The sequence below is a fragment of the Protobothrops mucrosquamatus genome, unplaced genomic scaffold (genome assembly GCF_001527695.2).
Source record: "Protobothrops mucrosquamatus isolate PMUCROS unplaced genomic scaffold, P.Mucros_1.0 scaffold464, whole genome shotgun sequence".
Lineage (NCBI taxonomy): Eukaryota > Metazoa > Chordata > Lepidosauria > Squamata > Viperidae > Protobothrops > Protobothrops mucrosquamatus.
This window is the reverse complement of record NW_015386785.1, coordinates 676502-689322: the sequence shown is the minus strand read 5'-3', so window position 1 is coordinate 689322 and position 12821 is coordinate 676502. Positions and strand designations below refer to the sequence as shown.

Genomic DNA, 12821 nt, shown 5'->3' with positions numbered 1-12821 from the left:
AAGTAATTTTAATGGGAACACAGCAATCAATATTTGGCTTTTAATTAGGTTTTAGTGGGGTTATTTTGTGTATTTTTGTATGATTTTTTTGTATCCTGTATATTGTATTTGTGTTTTTAATATGCTGTGAACCGCCCTGAGTCCTACGGGAGAAGGGCGGTATACAAATTAAATTAACCTTAACCTTAACCTTAACCTAATAGCAAAAAGTGAAGAGGAACTAAAGAACCTCTTTTTTTTAATAACATTTTTATTAATTTTTATAATTAAACAACAAATACCAATATGATGCATTTACATACACAAGCAAAAAAGATAATCCTAGTCAATACATTTTCGGAAACACTCGGCAGTCCCCGCCTTGCCTCCACCCTCATTCACTTTCCTGTCCTTCCTCCCTCTAAACCCACAACCTCTCCTCCTTCCTCCTTTCCACCTACCTACATCCCATCTCCCTTCTTAACCACCTCCTCGAGTGCAGTTTGGGGTGCCAGCCGAGCATCTCCTCTTTTCAATACAATTCCATTATTTATCTATAACATATAAATACATCAATTTTTATAATTTCTGTCCCCTAAACCCCTTCCCCCCTGGACTTCCCGGAACCAAATACAGGATTAAAGCACATCCCATTCCATATCTAAATTACAATTTAACTAAACAAACATAATACAATATATATTTACATACTTTAACTCTAACTAAAACAATAAGTAAAAACAATATATCTACTCAGAAACTATATGATATTTATTCATTCCATACTTTCTCTAAATATAATCTATCCACCTCCAACATTTAAGCTGTAAACTAAAATACATACAAGACAATTTTTAAAGATCTAAATATGTCTATAAAAGATCTTATATAAATTTTCTCTTAAATTTTACACTTAAGTTTTCCCTTCACTTTCTTCACTCTTAAGTCAATACTTTCGAAGAAATCTTATCTTTCATTGGATCAGCAGCAGCCCTTACAAGCATATAATCCTTTTTATATTATTTCAAATATTAAAATAATTTCTTCCTTTTCTATGGTAAAGTCAAACCATTCACGTTCAGCGTCATCAACTTAACCATCCTTTGGCTTGTGGAGCTTATTAAGCATTCCCTGCAAATCTGTCGCTACAGATCTCTTTGGCCTCGCCCCTCCCACTGGCCCCGAAGTCGGTGAATATGTTATGGATACAATTTCTTTTTGTTGTTGCTCTCTCTCTTCACGCCTATAGGCAGCACGGGTCATTCTTTGCTCCTTTGAGTTCACTCCCAACTTTTGTTGATTCTGAGGATCTCCTGCAGATGATGACATAGCCCCAGGCAGTTCCACAACAAGTTGCTCCATCAAATCTTCCTTTGCTTTAGATGTCGATGATGATGATAAATCAGCTTTCAGGACCGATAAATAAAAATCTTTAGCTTTTTGAACGGTATTTAATCTGTATCTGGTCCCCGCATAATTTACCACAATTCCAGAAGGAATCTCCCATCTAAAAGGCATCTGCCGCTTCTTTAACTCCTGAGCCAAAAAAGTAAAATCCTTTCTTCTTCTTAAAATCTTAGAAGGTATTTCTTTTAAAAGTATAATATCTTGTGCAGCAATTTGAAATCTCTGCTGATAATAAAGCTGTATAATTTCATTACGATGTACTCTTGTGGTAAAGTAAACAACCACATCTCTATGTATATTTCTCTGACGTGCAACCCAGGAGTTTACTCTAAAAAAAATTTCTATTTCTCCACAGATCACCTCTGGGTTGCAGTCCAAAACCAGGGCCAAAGCTGTAACAATTTCTTCCTTAAGTTTCTCTTGTAAATCCTCCTTAAGACCCCTAATCCTCAGAGCAAATTCCATTTCTTTATATTGTGACATTACCATATCATTTTGAAGAATTTCCACACCTTCTTCTACTTTCTCAAGTCTGTCCTCTGTTCCTTCCATTTTCTCCACTAACTCATCCACCCGTCCCTCTATACGATCAACATGAACTGCTAGTCCTTGAAAGATGTGTGATATATTTTCACAAAGTTCCTGATTTTTCTTATCCAGAAGTTCTTCTGTTTGTTTCACAGTCTGCAATGAGGACTTAGCTAAAGCCTCTTGTAGATCTTTAAGTGTAATGGAAGGAGGAGGTGATGGCGGAACTAAAAAACCTCTTGATGCAGGTGAAGAAGGAGAGTGCAAAAGTTGGCTTGAAACTCAACATTGAGAAAACCAAGATCATGGCATCCGGCCCTCTCAATTCCTGGCAAATAGATGGGGAAGAAATGGAGGTAGTGACAGATTTTATCTTCCTAGGCTCCAAGATCACCACAGATGGGGACTGCAGCCAAGAAATTAAAAGATGCTTGCTCCTGGGGAGGAAAGCTATGACAAATCTAGACAGCATACTAAAAAACAGAGACATCACCCTGCCAACAAAAGTATGTATAGTCAAGGCCATGGTTTTCCCAGTTGCAATGTATGGCTGTGAAAGTTGGACTATAAGAAAGGCTGAGCGCAAAAGAATTGAGGCCTTTGAACTCTGGTGCTGGAGAAGACTCCTGTGAGTGCCCTGGACTGCAAGGCGATCAAACCAGTCAGTCCTAGAGGAGATCAACCCTGACTGCTCTTTACAAGGCCAGATCCTGAAGTTGAAACTCAAGTACTTTGACTACCTAATGTGAAGGAAGGACTCACTGGAGAAGAGCCTAATGCTGGGAAAGATTGAGGGCAATAGAAGAAGGGGAGAGAGAATGACGTGGCTGGATGGAGTCACTGAAGCAGTAGGTGTGAGCTTAAATGGACTCCAGAAGATGGTAGAGGACAGGAAGGCCTGGAGGAACATTGTCCATGGGGTCGTGATGGGTCAGACACGACTTCTCAACTAACAACAACAGTGTATGTTTATTGTTGTTTCAGGCCTACCCTTCTTCCAGGGGGGTCAGCATGTCAAGACCAACTCACACTTTCACCTACATTTTGCTTTGCTAGCAGCTTGACAGTAAAAGGGAGAGGTGTGTGGGGAATAGCATCCAAGCATCTATTGGCTCATGAGACATTGCTTCCATCTCAAGGACACACCAAGCAGATGTCCCAGCGTGGCTGGCTGGTTCCCATAACAAAATGAACAGAAGTGATTGGCCTGCAGGGAAAGGGGGAATTAACTATACTTGCTTTTACACAGAAAATTCAGAGCTGGTTTCGGTTCTTCTGTGCCAATGTGCTTTATTCAGTAAAATTTTATACGCTTGATAAAACAATGTCCCAGGAGTTTCTTTTTCTGGATTCGCCAACTGGACAGTTGATACTGTTGTGATATATATCAGATAAAGAGCAAAATATCAGGGTTTTGTTTAACTCAGACATGATAGAAATCTGCTGCAACTTTGAACAATATGCAAGCTAGGCCAATGCAACAATCAATCAATGGAAATGCAATGTAATGTTCATATAAAATATTCAGCATTACTTTTGGCCATTGATCAGATCTTGCCCTGTCAAATTGGGACCCCCTGTTTCCACTGGCATTCCCTGATTTACCTTGAGTTAGCTTGCCTGAATATCTGTATAAAATACTTTACTCAGGGTTTCTACAGTGATCACCATTGTTTCCCTTTATTTGCCCATACAAAGAATATCAGGCCCTCCGCTTGCCAGACTAGGTTTCTACATTCTGTCTACTAGCAACCCATGGGGCTGGCCTTGGGTCACCAGGACATGGTTTCTCGCACCCCATCTACCAAACTCCAACACTATCGACTCAAAGAAGCATAAAATGTCCATGGTGTGATATTGCTCCCAAGTAGAAGCCCTCCCTGTTCCTATTATCCCTATTGCATTCCCTGTTGCAATATTCCTGGCCTGGGAAGAGGAGGGGCTGCAGGCAAGAAAACAATGCTCAAATAACTGCTGATTCCATGAATTCTGAGAGGGCAAACATGACATGGAAGATCTATATATAGCACTGTGATTAAGAGAAATAAAAGAGGGCTGCCTAACATTTGAGTTCTTGAATCATATTTGCATGAGGTTCTGCTGGGGCCCAAATGAATATTTTGTCAGCACTTTAACTGATGTTGTATCAGAACAAATATTATATCTGGTTCCATGAGTGAGGATAATGGTCATCTACTGTTTGGGATTTGGTATTGGTTTGACTAGATCTCCATAGGCCTTAGTACAGCATCATTCTCTGTTAGAAGCATAGTGGTACCGAAAACTTCAGCAACAAATGGAAGAATTAGCCCAACTCAATGCTGAAATTGGCTCTCTGTGCTCCTCACAATGAAGGAATTATGTAGCAATGAAGGAGACTTGAGAAACAAACTTGTTGTCTTTTGAGCAGCCTGAATCTCCCCCATGGCAATTGGATTTTATCATCCTTCATGTCTGCCAGAAAGAAAAAAGAGCAGGCTTATGGCATATGAAGAGTGCCATTCTCTCTACATGGTGTGAAGTGCATGCATGCTGATCTACTTGTTCAGTGTCCTAGCACCAGATCACTGTCTCCATGTGAAACAGCAGCCTGGCTCAGTAGAGGAGACAAAGAAAAAGGTGAATGGCCAGTGATGGGATTCAGCCAGTTCACACCGGTTCGGCAAAACTGTTACTTAATTTTTTGTTGAGTTTGGCAAACTGGTTTGAAAGGCCTGACTGGTTTGTAAGTCTTTCCCCTTTTCTTTGGAAATGACTTCATTTCCCCCCCCAACCCCAAGTTCTTGGCCTCTCTTTCAAGAACTGCAATGTTCGTGCTGGTGTGACCAGTTCCTCTTTTGGCACGCAGCCATTGCATCCCAGTTCCAGGGAGTGCCCTCCACACCCAGCCATTGCTCGGCCTTTGTCTCGTCTTCTTCCTGAGTCACAAGAGTATCTCTTGCTTAAACTCGCAGGGGGAGGACAGGGGGAAGGCCTCACTTGGGCTTCCCGCACCACTATCAGCCTCCCACCTCCTAACTGCCAAAGTCCCGCCACCAAGGAGACAGGTGGTACTGAGCTCCTCTGCCCAGAGAGGGGCTTCTGCCAGCTCCACTTCTCCACAGGGAATATTTTGCAGCTACGAGTCCCTGGTGGGGGCACTTTAGAAGGCTAACACAGCCCTCACTATTATGCTCAGCACACCGTCACCTTGCCTGCAGTTCGCTTGGGGCTCCTCAGTGCCTTTGGCCAGCAGAGGCTGGAGGATCAAGCTAGAGACCAGTCCTGCAGGGTTTCCATAGGTTCTGGATCCAGGCTGCTGCAGGGCTGTAGCATGGGGATTGCCAGAGGACCCTCCAGATGCTTCGGGCTGGGCGCTGTTCCTTGTAGGTCTAGGTCTAGGCCCAGGAAAATTTTCCACACTTCCTCTGCCCATCTCATCCTCTTCATCCAGCTGCAGGCCTCGAGGCTCATCATACCAATTGTGCTGCTGCTGCTGTGTAGCAACCTCCTGCAGTAAGCAGTGGCACCAGTGTGAGAGGCATGAAGAGCCACACAGTGTCTTGCCATGAGCAGTGGCACAATCGGTGCAACGAGCCTTGAGGCCTACAGCTGTGAGAGGTGGCAGTGGTGCAATCAGTGCAATGAGCCGAAAACCAGGAGGAGCCTGGTAGCAGCTTGCCTGCACATTCCTTGACCTAGGCGGCTTGGAGCCTGGGCGCCTTGGGGCCTCTGCCAGTCAGCAGAACTGTCAAAGCTGGCCTGGTGCCTAGCAGGAAGGTGAAGTTGGTGGAGGAGGCAGGCGAGTGGCAACCCCAGCAACAAGAAGGGCCCTTTCCAAGCTTGGCCCAAATTCTGCAGGATCAGTCTCTAGCTTGATCCTCCAGCCTCCGCTGGCCAAAGGCACTGAGGAGCCCCAAATGAACTGCAGGCAAGGTGATGGCGTGCTGACCATAATGGTGAGCGCTGTGTTAGTTTTCTAAAGCTCCCCCACCAGAGACTCATAACTGCAAACATTTCCCTGTGGAGAAGTGGAGCCTGCAGAAGCCCCTCTCTGGGCAGAGGAGCTCAGTACCACCTGTCTCCTTGGTGGTGGGACTTTGGCAGTTAGGACAATGTGACAAGCCTTGTGGCCTGCAGCCATGAGCGGCAGTAGTGGTGCAATCAGTGCGATGAGCCTTGAGGCCTGCAGCTGTGAGCAGCTGCAGTGGCCCGATGCTCCATGTGACGTGCGGCCACAAGCGGCCGCAGAACTCAAGCAGCAGCGCGACAGGTATCGGGGCGTGGGAGGTCTGGCTGCAGCAGTCCTAGGTAAGCAGGTGCAGGGTGCCTGGGGCAGCTCTACCCCCCCCACCTCTGCCCTCACTTGATTTTTACATGTGCGTCAGGTATTATTTAATATTTTTTCATTAATATTTTAAAACTCTTTCTTATAACATAATCTAGTTTTGTGTACCTTTTATTGTTCTTATTTAAGTATTAAATGCATGAAATAATAAACTACCTTTCTATATATCATTTTTTTTATACTTAAAACGGTCATTAGGGCAGAGAACCGGTTGTTAAATTATTCGAATCCCATCACTGTGAAAGGCTGAGATACAACTTGACTTCCTGCCTCCACTTGGTGGCACAGGACAATTTGATACAAGCATTCTTACTTTGCCTAGAAAATGTCCAAAGGGAATACTTTGATGGAGGCATGGCAGACACTTTTGGGAACAGAACACCTATATTATCTGGTGGCATAGAATAGAAAGGACTTAGCATGCCATATAGTAGCACAGTGCAACAGTAATATTTAGTGGAACTGGTGTGAATACCTGTGGCTTTGTAGTGCTCGCAGTATGGGTGGTTGCACCACCCACAGCCTCTTCATGGCTTGGAATCATGGGAACTGCTAGCAAGCAGGGGCTTGCCATTGTGCTCGCAAAGGAATCTATAGAAGTGCTCTTGATAAAAGTATATGACTTCGATAATGATAATGAATCATTTGCAGGCATTACTTGGCTGTATTGTGTTAATAATCTTTCCCCACCATTTTCCTCTGTCTCTCCCTCTTTCCCCTCCCTCCCCTCCCACCACCCAATGTCCAGATATTATATGCCTCTGAGAGCCAAAATGTTAGAAGCAGCATTAGTTTACTGATGGAGTTGAATATTAATTATCACTAGAAAGATAGCCAGTGTGTGCATGCTGCAGTCAAGTTCTAGCAGTAATGCAGTCTGATGTAAGTCAAAAAATGGCCTCCAGCATCTCTCATTTAGTTCCAGAAGATATTGGAAGGAGGGTGAATAACAGGAATCCAACAAGCTCCAACCACAATTTGAGAACTGATAACTAGGGCAGCATATTAGGAGCTTCCAAGACTTGTCTTGCCAAGCATGTATTAAGAATGCTACTGGGCTGCTTGGCTATCCATCCAAAAGTGAGGGGAAACCCTTAAAAATGAACATATAGCCTTTTAACAGATCATTCTTGATAAGTTCAACTCCTCCCACAGAAGCCAAATCTTGCTTGCTCATCTGTAAACAAGATAGAGTGGTGCCAGATTAATTCTGTTCTCCTTTAAATTGTTTCAAAGAGGTCTTACATTATGTAAATACAATAAATGACATACAATTTAAAAAGAGCCTGCCTCTTTCTCTCTCTCTCTCTCTCTCTCTCTCTCTTAAACTACTTGAATGTAAAAAAAAAAAAAAAGAACACCGCCCCTTTCCTTTGTCCTGCCCCCTTCTTCCTTCAGATTCTCGGAAAGACTTTATACTTCTCTCTCTCTCTCTTTCTCTCTCTGCTTCTCACCCCCACCCCCAAAAGACTAAATTGGGAGACTTGGCGAACTAAACAAAGCAAGCCTGGCTGCCAGGAGCAGTCTAAGAAAAAAGCCACAGGCTGATTGTGACAATGAGGGGACTGTGCACTGTGGCGTCTCCCCCTCTTCCAGAATCTCAATCCTTGATGTTTTCCAGGTAAGATGAATGGCCCCCATCCATCAGCATTTCCAGCCCCCAGGGCAGCTGAAGAGATCCTCTTGTCAGGCTGGGGGCGGAGGGCAGAAGCTTTCATTGACGTGCAGCTTTTTTGACAAGACTGAGATTTTTGCATAACTAGCTCAACATTGCATTTAGAAACACTGAATTTACCATGTTTCGTTGAATTTCCTAGCTAGCAGTTTCAGCACACATGAATAGATGATGGTAAATATCAGATTTTCCTATATATCATTCTGAAAGCTTAAGATAAGTTTCTTCTTAGACTAAGCAACAAGTCTCAACCCATGTGCATTAACATACGCCTTGAACATTTTATCAGCAACTGCAAAAAATGTGGAGTTACACAATAGCATAGAAAGATTCAGATCCTATACCTATAAATAGTCTAGCAAATCCATGGGTATCTTATTGTTAAGGACTACTTTAAGTTTGTACGTATTGGAAGTTATCCATACCTTTAATTATATATTTATAAGTTAGCAAGTCTGCTTTTGGTTTTGTAGTAAATACTGGTTGTCTTGAATATCATGAAAAGGGACCCATGTCTAGTTTTCATGTCACCTACGTATAATGATTTTATTTAATAAATAATACCTTCAAAATTAAGACTGCAGACCTAAATGTTCTTAGTGAAGAATAAATATCAGCCACATACATTTTCAAATAAATTCCTCTGAAATTAATTTTATGTATTATATCATAATTTTTGATCACTGTTTTAATATCTTTATTTGCAAGTAAGTCCCAATGAGTCCAACAATACTTACTCTCCAGTAAATATGAACTGGGTTTCTGCCAAGGTTTGTAAATATTTTCCTCAAATGATGAGCTCATAAATCATAATGCAAGATTTGCATCAGAAGCTCACTTATTATTATTATTTTGGCATACCTGACATACATCTTTGTCAATGATCAAATAATTCATTTAATCAGCACTTTCATTGGAAAAAAGAAATGATTTAGGTAGGTAATTTTGTTGTTAAATAACCAACAAATAATGAAAAATCCTATAAAAACTCAGATGATAGCAATCAACCGATGGAACAGCTTGCCTTCTGAAGTTTTGGGTGCTCCATCACTGGGGGCTTTCAAAAAGAGAATGGACAACCATTTATCTGAAATGATATAGGGTCTCCTGCTTGAGCAGGGGGTTGGACTAGAACACCTCCAAGGTCCCTTCCAGCTCTATTATTCAATGTTCTATATTCTAAAACTTTTCAAATAAAGAGCCACTTTATTTTGCTCCACAGGAACTGCCCACTTGCCTGTCTACCAATCAAAACGGATTCGGTGTGTGGGATGGCCCAACTTGCTATACTAAAAAGAGACCAAAGCAGAATAAATCCGGAGCAGCTCATACAGCAAGAAAAAAAAAACATGAAAAACCCAATGTATGAAATAGCATCCCTGTTACTGGAAAAGTTACTTCTGCTTTCCAACTTTAAAATTCTGCAAACAGGTTCCATGGAAGAGGAGGAGGAGAAGAAGAAAAAACATGTATGTTGTTATGACTCTTCCTATTTCAGACCAGGAGATTTGCTAGAAGTGCCCCGCACTCTCTTCATTCATTTTGGCATTTATTTGGGAGATAACCAAGTAGCACATCTTATGCCAGACATTCTGCCTGCTTTCACTAATGATGGGAAGTTGATCCAGAAAGTAGTGACTAATAAGAGACTTATATTGGGGGTCATCACAAAAATGGCAAGGATCCGTGTGGACACAGTGGAGGATTTTGCTTATGGAGGCTCCATCCTGGTGAACAGTATGGATACATTTTTCAAAAATTGTATCCTTTGTAATGATAAAGTGGTCCACAGAGCAAAAAGGCTGGTGGGCACAACAGAATACAGTTTACTCTGGAACAACTGTGAACATTTTGTGACGTTTTGCAGATATGGCTCTCCAGTCAGCTTCCAGACAACCAAGGTAAACTATCATTGTCCAAATATCCTCTGACAAGTGGGGCTATATCTTTGTTTTAAGTTATGATGTGCTAGAAGGGGGAAGAACAAGTAGCTTATGTTTATAAACATTACAATGTATATTTAAAAAGCATTTTTCCTAGATATTTTTGTTTAAAATAGAGGTTTCTCTAGGATTTTGGAGTGGGTGGATGTGGGGGAAAGAGGAACTTTTTAAAAAAGTTCTCTTTTAGTAACTGATATGTACCTAGACTGGCTTAAAACGGATCATAAAAGTCTATAACATGTTTTACATTACCTATTAAATTCAAGTCCCAGTTTTCTTTGCTTATCTAAGAGACTAATATATGGATAGCAACAAGTGGACAGAACTGAGTTGATGCTGCCAAGGAAGTGATACTGGTGCAACTTTAATCCTTCAATGTCCTTATATGAATGCAGATCCAGGAAAAGAGTTATTCTGTTCATGGTGTCTTAATAGGAGTATCTTCTGCTGAAGTGTAGTTCGCTTATGACTTCACAACTGGAAGAGCAAATAATGCAAAATTGCTATTACTTTTATAAGAGATAATTATCTCTATTTATAGTTTAGCAACATATTATACCTCTCCCTGAATATTGGCAATTCATCGCTTTAAACATTCTGGTCACCTCCCTTCTCTTAGAATTAAAGATTTATTTATTTATTTGTTTATTAAGAAATTTATTTGCTGCCCATCTCGTGTCAAAATTTATTGCAAGGGGCAAACCGTGTCAGAAGAGATAGTTTCAGAATCTTAATAGTATGTAGGATTTTTTGTTTTAGAAGGCAACAGGTCTGATCCTTGTTAAATGGAAAGGTGCTTCTAACACAGCAAATTCTAGCTGTGAATCTACATTTGATATTAATTCCTTAAGTCTGTGCAGAAATGAGGTAGGTTTTAGTATTGCAAAAAGTTTAAAACTCCACCTTTTCTACAAAAATAAATTTAAGGATTTGTTCATTTATTTTCTGACTGTGCCACAATTATTCCTATATGATGTCTCTAAACTCAATGTGCAAGTAAAATTCTGTTGAGGAGAATGCTTTATTAAAATATTAAGAGCAAAACCAAACTCTCCCCACACTGTAACCCAAAATGAAGGAAAGGAATGCTTGTGCAGGGATGTGGCAGGAAATTTTTTGAAAGGCAATAAATCCTATATTTAAGTCATAAGCAAATAATTTATTTTAATGGAGGTAGTGTTTCGGTGAAGGTAATTAGAATAGAATACATATTCACATCTGTGAGGGATCACTTAAATATTAAATTTGAGCAAAATGTTATTAAAGACATTTATATTTGCCATGTTTCTATGAATTTAATGGGAATTAATACTTAGACTCTTCATATAAAAAAAATCTAAATACAAGTTTCAGCAAGTTTACAATAAATTGTTCAAGATGGAGAAAACTCAGTTTCTCAATCACCAGAGATGATGTGACTGGAAATGGATAATAGTAACTTTTATAACTAAAAGTCAGGACTTAAGATTTTTCCTGTCCCAAGGAAACACCTACTGTTCAGTCTTATGCTCTAACTTTTAGAAGAAATAGTTGCTTTTACATTGGTTACATTTTGGAATTAAAAAGGAAAGAGGCATGGGAAAGCACCACCCAGTGTTTTCTGACTGGTAAACTAGCAAAAGCCCACAGGTAAGCAGATGATACAAATGAGTGAGAATACAATGCCATGAATGTAATCCAACTGACTGGAAACCTAGGCTGATTTGGGAAATCAGAATCCCAGAACTAAGATAAGTATTGACAGTTGAGATGGCAACCCTCTAGGAAGGCAACATCTCTTCTGCCCTGCATTCAAAAGACCAAAACTTTGGGTGAGGAAACAAGAAATTATTATCTATTGTCCCTAAGGAGGAAGAAGATACAAGATAAGTTCTCTTTCATCTTTTCATATTAAAAACTAAATCCATATCTTGTTTTGGGAAAACAAGCAGACAAGGAAACATACACTGCTGCTCAGCCTTGAGAGCCAAAATGCCCTTCCAATATTCAAATAGCGGAAGCAAGACCCAAGTTAAACACTAACATGATGCTATGACCTCCAATGTAAATTTGCAACTACCAAAATTCTAGACACCTGAAAGTATAGCTGCTAAAAAGGAAGATACTAGCCAGTGAAGACAGAGTTGGCAAAAATGAGCAAAAACTCACATGAAAACTAAAAGAAAGGTTTCTACCATCCCATTTCCAAGGTAAAAAAAATTTAGACTACAGTTCACATAATCTCTTATCATTAGTTATGCTGGCTAGAACTGATAGGAAAAGCTTACAGTGCACACATTGTTTCAATGTGTAAATTCTACAGGTTTATGCACATTCAAATACTTGCATGGAACTTATACTAAACAAACCATGAAACAAATATCAACATTTTCCTCCCATGCAAGGGAAGGAGCATGTTTAATTTTTTATTCTAAAGTCTTCTATCTTTGCAGTTCTGTGAAACCATGAAGATGATCATTCGAGACCAGAGAAGCATACTTGTTTCGGCACTGCTGGGATTGATTTCTATACTTTATTTGGGTCTGGGACTTTCTACTACTCTTCCTACTATCATCATTCCATTTATGCTGTGGATGGCTGGTTAATGAATCCACCTGCTTTACCATTTATTGGCTACTAGATGACCCATGGCCCATTGAGTACTCTTTTCAGAGATATTTCCTTATCTAAACAAAGAAACAGAATGATGGGATGGGCAAAAAAGCAGTGGGAGCAAAAGCAACTTCTGGCTTCTTGCTGGCTTCCTGATTGACTTTGCTTTTGGGAAGCCAGCAGAAAGTATCAGAAACCACAATCACATGACCTCAGATGACCACAGAGGCACTGCAAGAGCCACAAGTTTATGAATACAACTGAAGAGCCTTAACATTTCAATTCCATGGGAGTAATGGATTTTCTACAACTTGTTCAAATTACCAAATCTGAAGTACGTTGCTTCAAAAACAGTTGCTTCAAAACTGGT

At 40.6% G+C, this 12821-nt stretch overlaps 1 protein-coding gene across 1 annotated transcript; it reads left to right on the top strand.

Annotated features, from left to right (window-relative positions):
• Positions 1-9174: 9174 nt before the first annotated feature.
• LRAT (lecithin retinol acyltransferase) lies at positions 9175-12515 on the top strand. Its single transcript, XM_029284254.1, has 2 exons — positions 9175-9817; positions 12292-12515. Exons 1-2 carry the CDS (start codon positions 9188-9190, stop codon positions 12442-12444), a joined length of 783 nt encoding a protein of 260 aa, XP_029140087.1. The 5' UTR covers positions 9175-9187; the 3' UTR covers positions 12445-12515.
• The last annotated feature ends 306 nt before the right edge of the window (positions 12516-12821 follow it).